The sequence below is a fragment of the Hibiscus syriacus genome, unplaced genomic scaffold, assembly GCF_006381635.1.
Source record: "Hibiscus syriacus cultivar Baekdansim isolate YM2019G1 unplaced genomic scaffold, ASM638163v2 tig00110156_pilon, whole genome shotgun sequence".
Lineage (NCBI taxonomy): Eukaryota > Viridiplantae > Streptophyta > Magnoliopsida > Malvales > Malvaceae > Hibiscus > Hibiscus syriacus.
The window spans coordinates 2,931,353-2,948,516 of NW_024062606.1; the positions used below are offsets into that span (position 1 = coordinate 2,931,353).

Consider the following 17,164-nt stretch of genomic DNA (forward strand, 5'->3'; position numbering starts at 1 on the left):
GTGATTATTGATTTAAAACAGTTACATTTAGTTTTAACCCATAAATAAATTGGAGAATGATGATAATTTTGATGTCCAAATTTAATAATGGTGCATATGAAGGGATAGCTTGGGTTAGGGTCGATCAGGTTTTTTGTCAATCCAATCTGAACCATAAAATATGTATTATCGACTCAAATTAGGTCTGATCTAAAAATTCTATATCCTTTATTTAACCCGACTCAAAAAAAAATATCATCAACTCAACTATGATTTGATTCGTATTTTTAAAGTATAAATATGATCCGATTTAAATCTAAATTATGATTTTAAAAGAATCCGATCTTATCACCTCAAATTAGAAATGTAGATTTTGAGTTAAATTGCCATCTCTACGCATATGAGCTATATATCACCAAAACTAATAAACATTGAACTAAATCGTGGACAAAGGGAAATGCTAAGAAACAAAATATTCAATCTTCACCACCATTCTATTGAATCGGATTATCAGAAATCTTATCGGTTAAAAATTTTATATGATTTTTAAATGTCGTTATCATTATAATAATAATAATAATAATAATAATAATAATAATAATATCTGCAAATTAATATAATCCAAAAAAATAAAAAAAAAGGGAGAAGATGTGGCGTATCTGAAGAATCATATTCATTTCCATGCGACTAAATCAATGTCATCTCTTGCGGATTTGTAAAGCTCCAGACGCTTGGCAAGTTGCATTCGCCTTTCCATCAGTTGAGGGTCTTCATCCAGCATTGCACTCAGTCGTTCCTTCTGCATAAACATCACCAACATTTTTCTTAATTATTAATAGGGTAAGCTACACATTTAGTCGGTTTTGATATGTTATAGTATTTAAATTTTCAATTTTCTTAAATCATACTTAAGTTTGCTCATTCATTTAATATTCTATCGTTAAAACCTTAATACGTTTAATAATAAACTATCAGTTTCGTTCGTTTTAATACCTAAAGTTTTAATTTTTTTTCAAAATTTATTCGTTCGTTTTAAACCTAAAGTTTTAATTTTTTTTTCAAAATTTAACGTTGAATTTTGCACGGATACTAAAATGAAACAAAAACTAAACTTTAGATATGACTTTAAAAAATTGAAAGTTTAGGTACTAAAACAGACCAAAATTAATCGTTCAGATACTAAACTTGTAATTTACCCTTATTTATATTATATCCGACACTGAGACAAATGTTGCGGAAGACGGCTATCGAATAGAGCAAAATCGCAACTGATAATTTGAGAAAATAAAATTGAAGATAAAGAGGCACAAATTTAGTGGAAAACCCTTAAAATTTTAGGGTAAAAACACCCAACGGTAGAAGAATTTCACTATGAGAAAATAGAAATTACAACCTCTCGATCTACCAAGGAGAAAACAATGATAATTCTCTCTAGATAAAAGGAGAAAACAATCTCAAGAACTCTCTAAATCTCTAGTATTGGAAGAAAGCTAGAATGCTTTGGGATGATTTTGAAGCTAAATGAGCTAGGGTATTTATAGTTGAAAACTAAAGACTAATTTGTAAATACCCTAAAGTTTAATAACTAAATTTTGATTTAGCCATTGTCCAAAAAATCAACAAAACAACTCATTTTTTTCGGTGCATTTAATATGCACCTTTCGGTGCTAGTCAACAATCTCCCACTTGAAGATTTGATTGGAACAATCATACTTCACACCATTCTTTCTACCTTGTACCATCATGTTGCTTACGTCTCTGACAGGCCAAGAGGATCGACACCAAGTAATTTATCGGTATTGATCGCCTTCGTCATGAAATCTGCTATGCTGTCTTTGGTATGAATCTTCTGCATATCTACCGTCCCTTCTTCCACCTTTTCACGAATGAAATGGTATTGAACTCGTATGTGCTTTGTCTTTGAATGAAATGCTGGATTCCTTGCTAGATGCAAGGCGCTTTGACTATCACAAAACAGAGAAACATACTCTTGATTGTGCCCAAGCTCCTCCAATAGCATCTTCAACCAAATTGCTTCTTTACTGGCTTGTGTAGCTGCTACATATTCTGCCTCTGTTGTGGACGTAGCCACGACTGACTGCAATTTTGAAACCCAACTTACAGCTCCACCAGCAATTTTAAACACATATCCTGTAGTAGATTTGCTTTTATCCAAATCCCCTGCATAGTCAGAATCTACATAATCATTGATTAGTAAGTTTAATCCTCCGTAACATAATGCAACGTTTGAGGTCCCTTTGATGTATCTCAGGATCCTCTTCACTGTATTCCAATGCTCTTTGCCTGGATTCGCCATGTACCGACTAACCACTCCCACTGCTTGTGCAATGTCTGGTCTTGTGCATATCATAGCGAACATTAAACTTCTCACTGCTGATGCATACGGTACTCGAGACATCTCCATCCTCTCTTCTTCACTGTTAGGACTCATACTGGAGGATAATTTGAAGTTAATAGGAAGAGGGGTAGAAATTGGCTTACAATCTTGCATGGTGAATCGTGACAAGATCTTCTTCAAGTAAATCTTTTGTGAAAGCCAAATCTTCCTATTACTTCTGTCTCGGTGAATTTGCATCCCTAGAATCTTGTTTGATGATCCCAAGTCCTTCATTTCAAATTCCCTAGCTAGTTGTGCCTTCAATTCTTCAATATGATCTTTGTTGGGTCCTGCAACCAACATGTCGTCCACATACAACAGCAATATAATAAAATCGTTATCACCAGACCTCTTAAAATAAGCACAAGGGTTGCATTAAGTCTGTATCCAAGGCACATAATGAAGGAATCAAATCTTATACCAACACCTCGGCGCCTGCTTTAGATCGTACAGAGATTTGTTCAACCTACAAACCAAGTTCTCTTTCTTTTTCTTCAAATCTTCAGGCTGGAGCATGTAAATCTCTCTTCAAATTTCCATGAAGAAAAGCTGTTTTAACATCTAATTGCTCTAGATGTAAGTTCAATGTAGCACACATTTCCAAAACTACTCGAACTGTTGTTAGTCGAACCACGGGAGAAAATATTTCATTGAAATCAATACCTTCTTTTTGAGCATATCCTTTGACCACCAATCTTGCACGATACTTTTCAACTTGATCGTCACCATTTCGCTTGATTTTGAAGACCCATTTGTTACCAATTGGCTTCCTTCCTTGTGGTAGTGGCACAAGGTCCCATGTATTATTTTATGAAGGGCTTCGATTTCCTCTTGCATCGCCATCATCCATAGTGAAAACATCTGAGCTGTTTATTGCCTCTTGGTATGTTGATGGCTCACGTCCTCTGTTAAAAGGCAGTAGTTGATGGCTCACCGTCCTCTGTTAAAAGGCAGTATGCAATATTACCTTCTATAACATAATCTGAGTGCCAATTGGGACGTCTTCTCACACGATCTGATTGACGAGTTGTTGGAGTTTCAGAACTCTCTGGTTCTTGTTCATCATATGATGGTTCTGCTTTAGAAGAATCCTTGTTCAACCTCTTTTTCCACATGTATATGTGTAGTCTGACTTTTCAGCGCTATCATCGTCTTCTTTTGTAGCTTATCTTCTACAAAGATAACATCCCTGCTAATGATCACTTTGCGGGCAGTGGGATCCCACAAGCGATACCCCTTGACTCCATCAAACATACCCCAAGAATTTGCATTTCCTGGATTTTGGATCCAGCTTTGAGATTTCTTGGGAGTTGTATCACGTACACAATACTTCCAAATATGGAGGTTTGAATAATCAGCTGGTTTACCAGTACATCTCCATTTTTCTTCAGCTCTATTGCAGTTGATAGAGCTCGATTCACCAAATAACAGGCGGTATTGACTGCTTCTGCCCAGAATGATTTTCTAGGCCTGCATCCCTCAACATTGCTCGTGTTCTTTCTAACAAGGTTCTATTCATCCGCTCTGCCACTTTGTTGACGTGTTCGCCACTGTGAACTGTCTTTTGATGCCTTCTTCTTGCAAAAGTCATCAAATTCTTCGCTTGTGTATTCTCCTCCATTATCTGTTCTGAAACACTTGATCTTATTTCCAGAATCAAGTTCCACTCGCGCTTTGAAGTTTTTGAAAGTTGCAAAACATCTGACTTCTTCTTAATAGGGTACACCAACATCTCCTGGGAGTAGTCATCAATAAATGAGACAAAGTATTTTGCTCCGCCTAGGGATGTGACCGGTGCTTGCCATACGTCAGAGTTAACCAATTCTAGAACACTTTGCCTCTAGAATTTGATGTGTTGAATTTTAACCGGTGTTGCTTATTGTTACATTGCTCACACAAAGGAAGTGATACATTTGTTAAGCTGGGAAGTAGCTTTTGCTCCACAAGGACTTTCATTCCTTGTTCTGACATGTGTCCAAGTTTCTTATGATAGCATTGCAGAATCTGAACTACATGAGGCAACAGAGAGGCTTCTGCTTCTAGCAAAGTCTCTCCTTCAGCATGTACAAGTTTGCAGCTATCTTTTCGCCTTTCAGCACCACAAGCGCTCCACGGAACACCTTCATGATTCCTTTTTGTGTTTCAATCTGCTTGCATTATTATCCAACAATCGTAGGATAATAAATTTTTCTTCAGGCCTTTCACGTGCCGACATCTCAAACACTTTAATTGTTCCATCATACATCTTCAATTTGATGGTTCTCACGCCAACGATATCTAAGGCATGATCATTGCAACTATAAACAGATCCTCCTGAGACAGGTTCATAATGATGGAACCATTCTCTTCTTGAGGTCATGTGATATGTTGCTCATGAATCAATGAGCCATATATTGCAAATCGTTTTCTTCCTTCCACGGTGGTTGACGCTTCACAGCATAGAGCATCTCCATCATCTGAAGTGTTTGCGGTACTGCCTGTGGATTGGACTTTTTATTGAGACTCCAACAATCCTTCTTCAAGTGACCCTTATTCCACAGTGGTAGCACTTTAAATTCTTCTTGCTTCTCGACTATCTACCATGTTTGTGACTGCTGCTTTGGCCACGTTCTGTTGATCTCCTCTCATCGTTGTCAATGCCTCTGCTTGTTGCAGATTTACTTGTCCGTCTTCCTTGTTCTTGCGCCGATTTCTTCTTGTAGAACAGCAGCTGCAACGTCATCGAAGACTAGTCTGGTGACATTATTGTTTGTCAAGTTGATGATGAGTTGATCATACGAATCCGTAGACTTGAAGTAGAAGTTCAGCACGTTCTTGTTCTCTTATTTACAGCTTAAGGATGTAAGTGAGAAAATAAGGTGTTCAGTGTATTTAAGTGCTCTGTCACTGAAGTAGATTCTGGCATACGGAGAGTGTACAATTCCTTTTAAGGAAATTTTATTGTGCAACGATGTGGCCTCGTACAATTTGTAAGATGATCACATATCTCCTTAGCTGTTTCTTCTCCTCGATACTTGACAATACTTCATTGCTAATGCTAGATGAAAGTTTGCCATAGCATTTCCGTCCATCTCGTTCCATTTGTTGTCATCTGCGAAATTCACCGGCCTTTCATTGATAGCCGCTAGACACCCGTCTTTTCTCAGGATGGCCTTCATCCTCAATTTCCACAGTGAGAAATTTCCTATTGAATTTTTCAATATCAAATTTCGTTTTCATAGCTTCTATTACGGATAGCTCCCACTATTTCACTATCGTGAATAGTTCTCTGGAACCTTCAAAGAATGGGTAATACCTTCTTACTTTCTTATGTTGGAGGATCCACCTTTTGGTGGCAACCACAAAGACAATAAGCAGATATTACACACTCTAATCTAACTCTGATACCAATTGTTGCGGAGACGGCTATCGGATAGAGCAAAATCGCAATGATAATTGAGAAAATAAAATTGAAGATAAAAGAGACACAAAATTTACGTGGAAACCCCTAAAAATTTAGGGTAAAAACCACGGGCAACAGTAGAAGAATTTCACTATGAGAAAATAGGAATTAAACCTCTCTCGATCTACCAAGGAGAAACAATGATAATTCTCTTAGATAAAAAGGAAAAAAAACAACTATCAAGAAACTCTCTAAAATCTCTCTAATATTGGAAGAAAGCTAGAATGCTTTGGGATGATTTTGAAGCTAAATGAGCTAGGGTATTTATAGTTGAAAACTAAGGACTAATTTATAAATACCCTAAAGTTTAATGACTAAATTTTGATTTAGCCATTGTCCAAAAAATCAACAAAACAACTCATTTTTTTTCGGTGCATTTAATATGCACCTTTCGGTGATTAGTCAACAACAAATGGTTACTAGCCCCGACAGTGTCCGGCATAAACATTTTTATTAATTATTAATAATTTAAAATTTGAAAGATAATATTGTATTTCGAAAATGTAAAATTGTAAAACAAATTGTACGTACCTCTCTCCTTCCTACTTGAGCATAAAAGTTGCTCAGCAGTGACCTCTTAGCCTCCCCCTGAGCCAAGAAACAGGTAATGTGTTTCAATTTTTATTTGCTTTTTTCATCTTCTTCAAGTGTCAATTTATCATGTCCAAGTAAGTGTCAGTTTGAGTTTTAAAAAAAAAAGAAAGAAAAGAAATCATATACCAATCCTTCTGAGGTAACTTTCACTCAAACGTTCACCGGAGGGCGATTCTGTTTTTGCATTCTTCTCTGCTTCTGCACTAGACTTCTTCCCGGTAATCTTTTCCGGTTCCGCATTAAGCTTCCGGAAAAAATCGGCCGTCAAGTAACTGGATTCCATCTCCACCAACCGTAACACTGTTTTCCGGCTTTCGTCTCGGAATTTTTCCAATGCTTCATTTGCAGCGGTAGCTATGTCAGTTTGAAGCGTCGGAAATCGCTTCAGTTCCTGCAGGTGCATTGAAGTTGCATATTATCCACAGTTCATCCTACTAGTTGTTAGAACTTAGAATCATCTCACAAAGAAAATGTAGTGGATATGAAGGTCAACTTTAACGTGACAAATTTCAGTAGTTAGCAAATAAAAAGTAGTGCATAAAGAACTATTTACCTGTGTTTCAGCTATCGACTTCCTTACAAGCTCTTTCAATACAAAGTGCACCTGAAGATCAAAGCATGCAACATTCAGCAGTCCGATATAAGCATGTTTATTCGAAGTAAAAGAAATTGCTGTTTGCATCTATAATAAGTTCATAACCAAGAATTGAAAGCACAAGTATGAACATTACAGCATCCACGGAGGCTTCAGCTGGCCCTTTGAAATAGCTGATAGCACCCTCGATGAGCCTTCTGTATCCTTGTTCTGGAGCAATCAAATGTGGCTGGTATCCATCAGCCTCTGTCACAACCTTTTGGACATTCTTTAATGAAAGATAGCGATCAAACGGTAGCTTCTTCAAAGCAGCCGGTAATTGGTTGTCAAAAACTCCAAATATCCTATCCCCACCGGGTCGCCTGAAGCAGCAATTTACTGTTTTTAGAATTATACTACCGGAAATGGCATAGTTAACCACATTGTTGGAATAGGAAATAATGAACTAGCTTTAAATATAAGAATTATTGACAGAACCATTGCAGAAGTTTCAATTCTAAGTACTAAAAGAGTAAAAAATTTATGCACTTCACCCTTACCCTCCATCCAGGTGCTCTTTGAAGACACGGTCAAATGCACGGCAGAGTTCTAAAATTGTATATAACTGGGCCTGTACATACATTTAACACAATTAGCGTGAACTTGACAGAGGAAGTATCCATTAACAACTTAAGCAAACCGTTTCCGAAAGATCTACGCTGTTACCGCTCCATCAGCCGCAACAGGTCTGCCAATGCGGTCCAACTCTGCATTGAGCTCATCAATGGTCTTATTTATTAAGGCAATGATGCTTGGTATGCGCTGCCGGATAACAAGCTCTAAATGCTGCAAGAGAAAATTAAAACATAAAGATAAGGACTCGTTTAGTTAGATGTCTAAAGCTTTTTGTGAGTTATTAATATTTAAAATTAACACACAACTAAACAAAACCAGAAAAGGACCTCAGACAATAGTTTTGCAAGATACTCTGATCCCATTCTACTCGCTAAGTGTCCATAATCAAGGCTTGTTTCAAAATATTCACGCTCTTTTCGGCGTGCAAAAATCATATCAACATTCTTATTTATGTCAGCTTGAGAACGATTCACAACTCCAACCCAAGGATGTTGAAGCCTGTATGCCCTGCCTTCAAGAACCTGAAAGATTTATATCAACTACATTGGAGTTTTTCTGACTGATTTACATCTTATATAATGATGCACCAATGCAATACAACTATATGTAAATATATACCACATCCAAAAGAAAAATAAGATTAAAGAATTAGTTTTAAAATGAACACATCAGGCAATAAGCAGATATGGAAAAAACCATGGACTTATATGGTAATGTTCAATGCCCCTGGGAAGGATTTGTCTAAACTGCTATCTACATTTAACGTTTGCTGCAGATGATATGCAATCATTCTATGACTGAGCAAAATGATGCACCAATGCAATACAACTATATGTAAATATATACCACATCCAAAAGAAAAATAAGATTAAAGAATTAGTTTTAAAATGAACACATCAGGCAATAAGCAGATATGGAAAAAACCATGGACTTATATGGTAATGTTCAATGCCCCTGGGAAGGATTTTGTCTAAACTGCTATCTACATTTAACGTTTGCTGCAGATGATATGCAATCATTCTATGACTGAGCAACTGATGCAGTATGTATGATTAAATACATACATCCACAGCATTTGTTCCCTTGTCCATGAGATCAAGTTTCGTTACCACCCCAAAAGTTCTTTCACCTGAAAATATTATAAAAAGGTAAACTGACTTGCTCATTGGACAATTCATATTGCATAACGATGCTTAAAAGTTTATATGTACATAAAGCTAGTTTTTAGAATACCTGATGGATCCACGTCTCTTGCAAGTTTTATGGCATCGGAAGTGGCAATGTCTTGATTAGCAGGTGAAATAGCCAATATGATGCAGTTAGGCTACAAAATTTGAAAATTTCAAGCAGAAACTGAATAAGGAACGTAATGAAGATACAAGAGATACTAAACTAAGGCCAATAGACATTAAGGCCAAAACTAAAACCAGTTGCTTTCAGGTTGAAGGCATAGTATGTTTCCAAAAGACAAATGTGGTTTATTTCCCAAATTATGTTACTTGTTCTTTATTGTTTATGTTCCAGCATCTTTTTCCCACATGGAAAATCCATTTTTTGGCTCTTTGAGCCATGGTGCTATCCTACATGTGCTAAATAATAGGCTTCTTGTTTGTCTTATACTAGAATTGGGCCCCTCCACCTGCTACCAATCAGTTTAAAATTGGATGTTTAACATGGTATTAAAACCCAAGTTCGAATATGACATTTGTGAATGGAGTAAACTGAGTTGGGAGAATCGATCTCATAATGGGCCTTCGCAAAATCCTATCCTATATAGTTAGATCGGATATCGGAAAGTCAAGCAACTCACCTTTTCAACGTAAGAACGAACCATGTTCTCAATATCCGAGACTATAGTCTCTGACTGTCCTTCTGCAAAAGCAATAGATTAATCCTTTTCTTGCATGCTTAGAGGGAGATCAAATCTTAGCTTGTTAAAAAAGAAATAAACTTTTGTTATTACCTACAGCAACCTTTGTCAACCCAGGAAGATCTATGAGTGTTAAGTTGACAACTGCCAAACAAAACCAAACATATTAGTCATCAATACAGAATTTGACAAGAGTCGACATATTGGCTTGGTGAGGGTATGTCAAAAGAGTGTTCATAAAACTTAATATTAGCAAAAGCATCATAAAATCTTTCATGATTTTTAGTTTTTCACCATTCTTGCTTAATGAATAACTTGCATTCATTGTACAGTTAAGAGGGAGGCAAAAGTGCAGACCATGTGGAGAATATATGCTCAAGTGAATTGGAACATTAGAGATTTGCTTCGTCTTCCCAGTTATTCGATCTGTTTCATCTGAAATCTCCTTACGAACGGCAGCTGCATAAACAGTATTCTCATTAATAATTAATGTAATAATCACCTGAATTTCGATAAATAAGAACATGAAAAGTAATGATTAATGAAAGGAAAACAAAAAGCTGGATGAATATGGAGCACAATCATTATATGGAGAAGATAAACTAAGAACTAGAAAATGGAAAGGATAATTTTGAGAACATCAGTAGACAACCAAGTAAAATGTCAAAATGAGTGAGCATCACAATTGAACAAAATACCAAAATCAGTGAACCTCTTCCTTGGTGCATGAAGAAACTCTGCATATTCAGTCCCAGATTCTATCTGATGAAGTTGCAACACCAATGACCTCCGCGTAACAATGCCTTGTAGTGCAAGAAAAAAATAAAACAGAAATTTGATTTTGAAAGAAGCATACACAACTAGCTTCACATAGCACAGGGGTAGGTGTCAATTTAATCCAAAATAATCACGATTCATAACACCTTTCAAATCATAAATTTAACTAAACTAATAAGTAATAACACTGCATTATAATTCCAACATCGAAGTATTTTTTTGTTTCTTATTTTTCACTCGATTATTAGAATTCAAAATCCCAGGAAAAGACACGAAAATTTACCAGATCCTCGAGGTAAGAAATCCCTTCCTACAATGCTCTCCAGAACCGAAGATTTCCCAGAGCTCTAATCTTCCATTAAAAAATGTGTAAAAATGAAAAATGAAAAATTAAATAAAATTAAACACATGGATTTAATATGAAATTTGACCTGGCCACCAACAACAGCAACAGAAGGGAGAACTTCCCAGAGAGACATTCCTTGGCCGCCATGATCGCCAAGGACGGTGCACGCTCTTTGGATTTTGTTTATCAGCCCAATTAAGCTCGTCATTGTCGCCATTTTTCACCAGAATAATTGAGGATTTGGATCGAAATGTATGTTCGTACGTCGGATCAGAAAAATTGGAAATGAAGTTTTGAAACGGGAAAGAAGAAGAGAATAAACCGAATAACGATTTTAACGGAAGTGATGCTTTGCATGGAGGAGTATTCATATTTATCTGTACTAGTTTTTTTAAAGCTAAAGGTTTAAATACGTAGAAGGTCCCTATATTATTTTAAAAATTAAAATTTAATTCTCATATTATATTTTTTTACAAAATTAAATCCTTATACCATTTCTTACGTGAAAATCTTAGGTGGCGTTTGGTTCGCTGGAATGTTTATGAGGGAATTAGAATCTGTGAAGGAATTAGAATATTTAGGAATTGGAATCCAATTTCATATTATGTTTGGTTGGCAGGAAATGGAATTGGAATCCAATTTCATATTCTGTTTGGTTCGCAGACATGTCAGATGAATTTGATTTCATTAATGTAAAATGAAAAAATTGTCCTTCTTGTTTTTTTTTGCTTTATTTTAGTTTATTTTACAACTTACATGTAGTAATATATTATAAAAAATTAAAAAATATTAAATTTTCATTTTATTGATTGATTATTCATTTCAATAAATTATAAAAATCATGCTAATAAACATTATAAGTTAAAATCATCGCAATCATAATATGTTAATAAGTTACCAAAAGATAGAGCAATATTTCAATACATTCCAATCGGAGTATGTTAATTAGTTACCAAAAAATATACCAAAAACTATTTTTATTTAATATATGAATTAGAAACTCGACCCGACACGACTCAAAATAATAATAAAAAAATTTATTCAATAAAAATATTAACTTAATTGAAAAAAATTATATATAGAGGGGTATTATTGTAATTATTCCTAAATATATAAGGAAAAATTATATATATTTTTCGGGTCGATCCGGTTTTTTTCACCCTAAACCGAACCCGACTTGACCAGAATATCACACTTAAAAAAACCCGACCCGACTATCACACTTAAAAAACTCGACCCGACCCGAACAAAATAAAGTTTCATCTGACCCGACCCGAATATATGAATTAGAAATCCGACCCGACCCGAAATAATAAAAAATTATTTTTATTTAATAAAAACATTGACTTAATCCGACCCGACCCGAATTATATATTTTCGGGTCGGTCCGGTTTTTTCACCCTAAACCCGAACCCGACCCGACCCGAATATCACACTTAAAAAACACGAACCGACTCGACCCGAATATCATACTTAAAACACCCGACCCGAACAAAATAAAATTTCATCCGACCCAACCCGAATATATGAATTAGAAATCCAACCCGACCCAACCCGAAATAATAAAAAATTATTTTTATTTAATAAAAACAGCGACTTAACCCGACCCGACCTAAATTATATATATTTTCGGGTCGATCTGGTTTTTTTCACCTTTAACCCGACCAAAATAAGTTTCACTTGACCCGACCCGAATATATGAATTAGAAACCCGACCCGACCCGAAATAATAAAAAAAATATTTTTATTTAATATATGAATAAGTTACCAAAAGATTGATGAGGGTAGTATGGTCAAATTTCAATTCCCTCCAACAAGGGAATTGAATTCCATATTTTTTTATGGAATTCACTTTCCCTCATTTGATGGAATTAAATTCCATCAGGGATTCCAATTCCCTTGAAAACTTGAACCAAACATGAGAAAGTGGTGAAATTGGATTCCAATTCCCACCAATTCCAAGGGATTTCATCCAACCAAACGTCAGCTTAGTTCCTCGTCTAATTCATTCAATATTATTGTTAAGTTTTCGACCCAACATCTATAAAGAAACAGATATACTTTTTTAATTATGAGTAAATTATAAATTTCATCATTAAACTTTACTTTCTCTCCTATTTTACTCATTGAACTTTAAAACTTTTCAATTTTCTCATTTAACTTAATACATTGAATTTTTTTTATCACTCTATTGTTAAATAGTTAACGGCGTTAAAACAATGTCATTTAAAAAAAACAAAGTTTTCACCAAAACGACGTCGTTTTGCATCAATATAAAAGTTCATTTACAACGCCGTTAGTGAGAAAACATCTAAATAACAAAAAAAACCAATGTATTAAGTTCAGTGAAAAAATTGAAAAGATTTTCGTTTCAATTATATCACTAAGCTATTAAATTATTAACAATCAGATCAAAACTACATCGATTTGGCGAGTTGTCTACGTCAACAACCATCAGTCACATCACCATGGCATTAACGATTTAATGGTATAATTAAAAAAAAAATCAAAATTCAATATTATCATTAATAAAACTAAAAGTTCAGTGGTATAAATAATGCAACACCCAAAGTTCGATGGTATCTGATGTAGTTTACCCAAAATTTTATATCTCTTAACACTATTTTAACATGAAGAAATAATGATTGCACATATTGTAGGATCTCTAATCAATGTACATTAACATTTTTCCCTGTAAAGTAGTTCCCAAAATTATAAAGAAAATGTAAGCATCCAAAGAAAACAGCCAAAGAGATAAACTCCATTGTCATTCATTCTAGATTTATGACCAAAAGTAACTAGCTATTAATGAATAACTCAAACCACAGATCTGATATGGTTACAATAATATTAACAAACTTGAAAGACAAATCACACTAACTGCAGATTACAAATATGAACATCGAGAAAAGTAAAAAGAAAGATGGAGGATGAATCGAGACCTACCTATACAACCGCACAACCATTGGCAACTCAAAAGAAAGGTTAGCCCACAGTCGATAGTTCCTTTAATCTGTTTCGTTTTTCACTCATCTCTACACATAGGAAAATAAGCAATCTATGTCAGAACTTGAAAGCATTACTGATTTCTTCTCTTTGCTGATGTCGATGAACGTAGGTTAATCGGCATGCAAGTGCGAGGTAAAAAAAACATTTAAATATATATATGATAAAAAAAGGGACCCCCTTAGATCCTGATGCAAATTTACTCCTAAGGCTTCTGGAATTAAACATTGTTGTCATTGAGTGCTGCGTGTTAACCCACTCTGAGATGCATTTCTGCATAAATTTCAGAACTTGTTAGCTGAAACCAACAAGAAGTAAACTAGCATGGTGACATTTACATGTTAGGCAGAAAAGAAAAATGATTTAACAATGTGGATAAATTAGAACTGATCACTCCCAGTAATCCATATTGTCATGCAATGCACACTCTATACGATATCTTTAGAATGTTAGTGACAATCACTGGTAAAATCTATAGAATATCTAGCTATGCACATTCTCAAAAGCTGATCAACTGCAGTGAACAAAGAGAAGATAGGCAAAACAAGAAATAAATTGATACATACTCGGAGTTTTAACCAGGAAGATTATCACTAGAATGATTGTGTAACAACTCCCAGTAAAATCTATATAAAATCTCGCAAAGCACACCCTGGCCTTATACAGTATAAAACGCAGTGAACATGTATACTTATTAGCTTTTACTACTTCACTCGCTTCACCGGACCATCCTCCCCCTTTTGCCAAGGACAGAATAGGAAATCAGAAAAAAGTTTGACAAGGAGTGAAGATATGCTCCATACTTTTTTTCCCCCAAGAAAATGGGAAAATGAAAAGGCATTAATTTGATATGATAGATGACAATAAACACTACCACTTCAATTTGATCCTCAGAAAGCTTGGGCCAACAAGGTCACATGTCCCATATCTACTCCTAAGATGGAGCCCATGAATGGGATAGTAATTTTGTCTATTAGAAACCTATCTCATTTTATCACATGTAAATTTAGGGCTAACTTTGAAATTCAAGGCAAAAAGAAAATGCAAGCACGTGAAGGGTTGAACAGACAGGTGACCATGACCCTAAACCCACAACCTGTAAAGGACAAATGCAATCAACTACAGATACTAATTTAACCAGTTTAGGGAAATGAGGAACATTAAAATCTGTACAACCACATATAAAAAACACCTTCCAGAAAGCAGCTGAGCTGCAGATCCCTTTGAGTTACCAATCCGCTTGGCCCTATTTTCATGTCCTTTCTCTACACGCATGGCAGTAACCTCTTCTCCATAGCAGCTACTTCTCTTCTCATCTTTTTAGCCTCAACTTCCATTGCCTTTGTCAATGTTTCCACCTTCTTAGCGATCATCTGAAAAATACGAGGATTACTAGAGCATTATCCAGAAGGGTAAATAAAAAGGCAGAGTTGAAGGAACACGAGTATTAACCTCAATTGCATCATCTTTATTAAGGCTTTGATCTTTCTCATGACCAGCTTTCCTCAAAGCCATGACCTCTTTCTGCAGCAAATCATACAAAGCTCCTGGAATATATCCTCTTTGTCAACTGTCTGGAAATCATCAGGATTTTCTTTATTTGGTGCCCTCCTTGGTTCTTTCAGAAGGCTGGTTGAATGAAGTATTTGAGCCTGTTCCATTTACAAGCATTTTGGCTGTCTAATGATCTTGTTCCTCCGTCAAATGACTTTGATGTTCCTTTAGCATGCTTCAACACTGTACTAGAAGACAAAGAGGATCTCAGTTGAGAGCTCGTAGGTCTCTTGGATAGAAACCCATTGGATGCAAATTTTAAGAAGCTATCAGCTTCACCAAGAGACTGACGCCTAGAAGGCCCATTGCTTCTTCCATTTGATGTATTGCGATTAGTACTATTAGAAGATCCTCCTCTCAAGCTCTTCTAGAACTCTAAGACGCAATTGACATTTCTCCTGGCAAGTAAAGAAAAAAAGGCTCTTATTTCAGAAGCAGCAACATCAACATAGACAATAGAATGCTAATTGTCAATATCAGATTATTACTTTCAACTGAGCTTCAGATTTTGCAGTACGCTCTGTTATAGCAAGCTTTTCTCGAAGTTGCTGCATTTCTCCCTGGAAGAAATGAAGTCCGAAAGAACAGAAATATTTTATGTGACTATAGTTTTAGTCAAATAAAAGAAACTATCCACAAAAACCTGCAAGACTCTCCGTTCTTCCAAATTGTTTTACAGGCATCACTTTATCATTAGCATCTTTCCACTCATTTGCTACAACTGTAGCAACCCTATTAGCAGATACTCTTGCACGTGCCAGCTCTCGATCGAGTGTTTTTCTTTCGTCCTAAGGAACAGAGAAACATTAATTTTGAGAAGAGGACTACATCAACAAAAAGAATTGGCCAAACTGGAGCACTCAAATGATGGGCACGTTACATTCATCTCCTGAACTTTCCGCTGGTAATACCTAACAGCATTTGCAGCAGCACCGCCAGCAAGAACAGACTCTTCCAGCTCCCTTACTGTTTGTGTAAGCTTCTCAACCTCTGCAACCTTTTGGCGATGCATTTTGCCCACAATTTTGTTGTCTTCCTACCATGCACAAGTTATAGATAAGTTACTTTCTTTATAAATAGTTTTCAGATAATGCAGAATATATATATATATATAATATATATATATATATATGCATAAATTCCTAATGCACCTGAGAAAAGGAAACAACAAGATTCATTGGAATACCTGGCAAATTTCTATCTGCTTCATCAACTCCTGGTTTCTATTTTGGAGATCATCCACCATGGATGCTTTGACCAATGCAACTTGTATAGTCCTTTCAGCTTCAACTAAAGCTGCTTCTTTTGATTTAGTTAGACGATCAGAGCCTTGTTATCATCTTGAAGCTTTGCAATCTGCAAAGAGAAGGAAAAGAAGTAACAGTACGAAATCATCACACAAAAGGTACAGACAATCTCTAAGTCTCTTAATGCGACAGAATCAATCGTTCAAAAGATTCAAGAAATACCTCATCCCGAGCAAGCTTCAGCTCAGCCTCCAAGGGTGCAAGAATTGCTTCAATTGGGGGCATATCATCATCCTTTTGAGCAGCATGAACCCTCCGCAAAGTGGCCTCAGCTGCAAATTGAGCAGCCATGGATGCCTTCTTCTCATTTATTTTCCTGATTTCAAGGTTCTGCAAGACTCGTTTATTAACTAAACATAGCAACACAACAACCAAAAGTAATAATAATAGAAGAAACCTTCAAAGCATTACCCTGCTTTCAAGAAGAGATTCTGTCAATTTAAGCTTCTCCCCATTCTTGAGAGCTCATCGGTGAGCTATGATACAAAGATAAACAAAAGACAAAGTCAGAATCCATCTCAATCAAAAAATGTTACAAGAATTCCAATTTGACATAAAACCACATTTCATACATTTCCAAAACTGCAACAGTTCTGAGTTAATTTTATATTGAATGACTAAAAAAGGTCGATAAACTAAGTTTGATGCAAGAGCATTGACAAGTTTAGAAGAGCCGCAAAA

The 17,164-nt window shown here is 35.6% G+C and overlaps 1 protein-coding gene and 1 pseudogene across 1 annotated transcript; both read right to left on the reverse strand.

Moving 5' to 3' along the window:
* Positions 1–641: 641 nt before the first annotated feature.
* LOC120215808 (dynamin-related protein 1C-like) lies at positions 642–10,833 on the reverse strand. The gene is made up of 17 exons (XM_039213362.1): positions 10,702–10,833; positions 10,554–10,617; positions 10,192–10,296; positions 9,851–9,952; positions 9,587–9,637; positions 9,434–9,495; positions 8,857–8,947; positions 8,688–8,752; positions 7,950–8,144; positions 7,714–7,833; positions 7,548–7,618; positions 7,145–7,370; positions 6,967–7,017; positions 6,576–6,804; positions 6,540–6,544; positions 6,351–6,407; positions 642–778 (listed from the first exon to the last, which is right to left on the reverse strand). The coding sequence occupies exons 1-17, from the start codon at positions 10,831–10,833 to the stop codon at positions 653–655; spliced, it is 1,752 nt and encodes a 583-aa protein (XP_039069293.1). The 3' UTR covers positions 642–652.
* Positions 10,834–13,673: 2,840 nt separating this feature from the next.
* Positions 13,674–16,783, reverse strand: LOC120216072 (annotated as a pseudogene).
* Between the last annotated feature and the right edge of the window lie 381 nt (positions 16,784–17,164).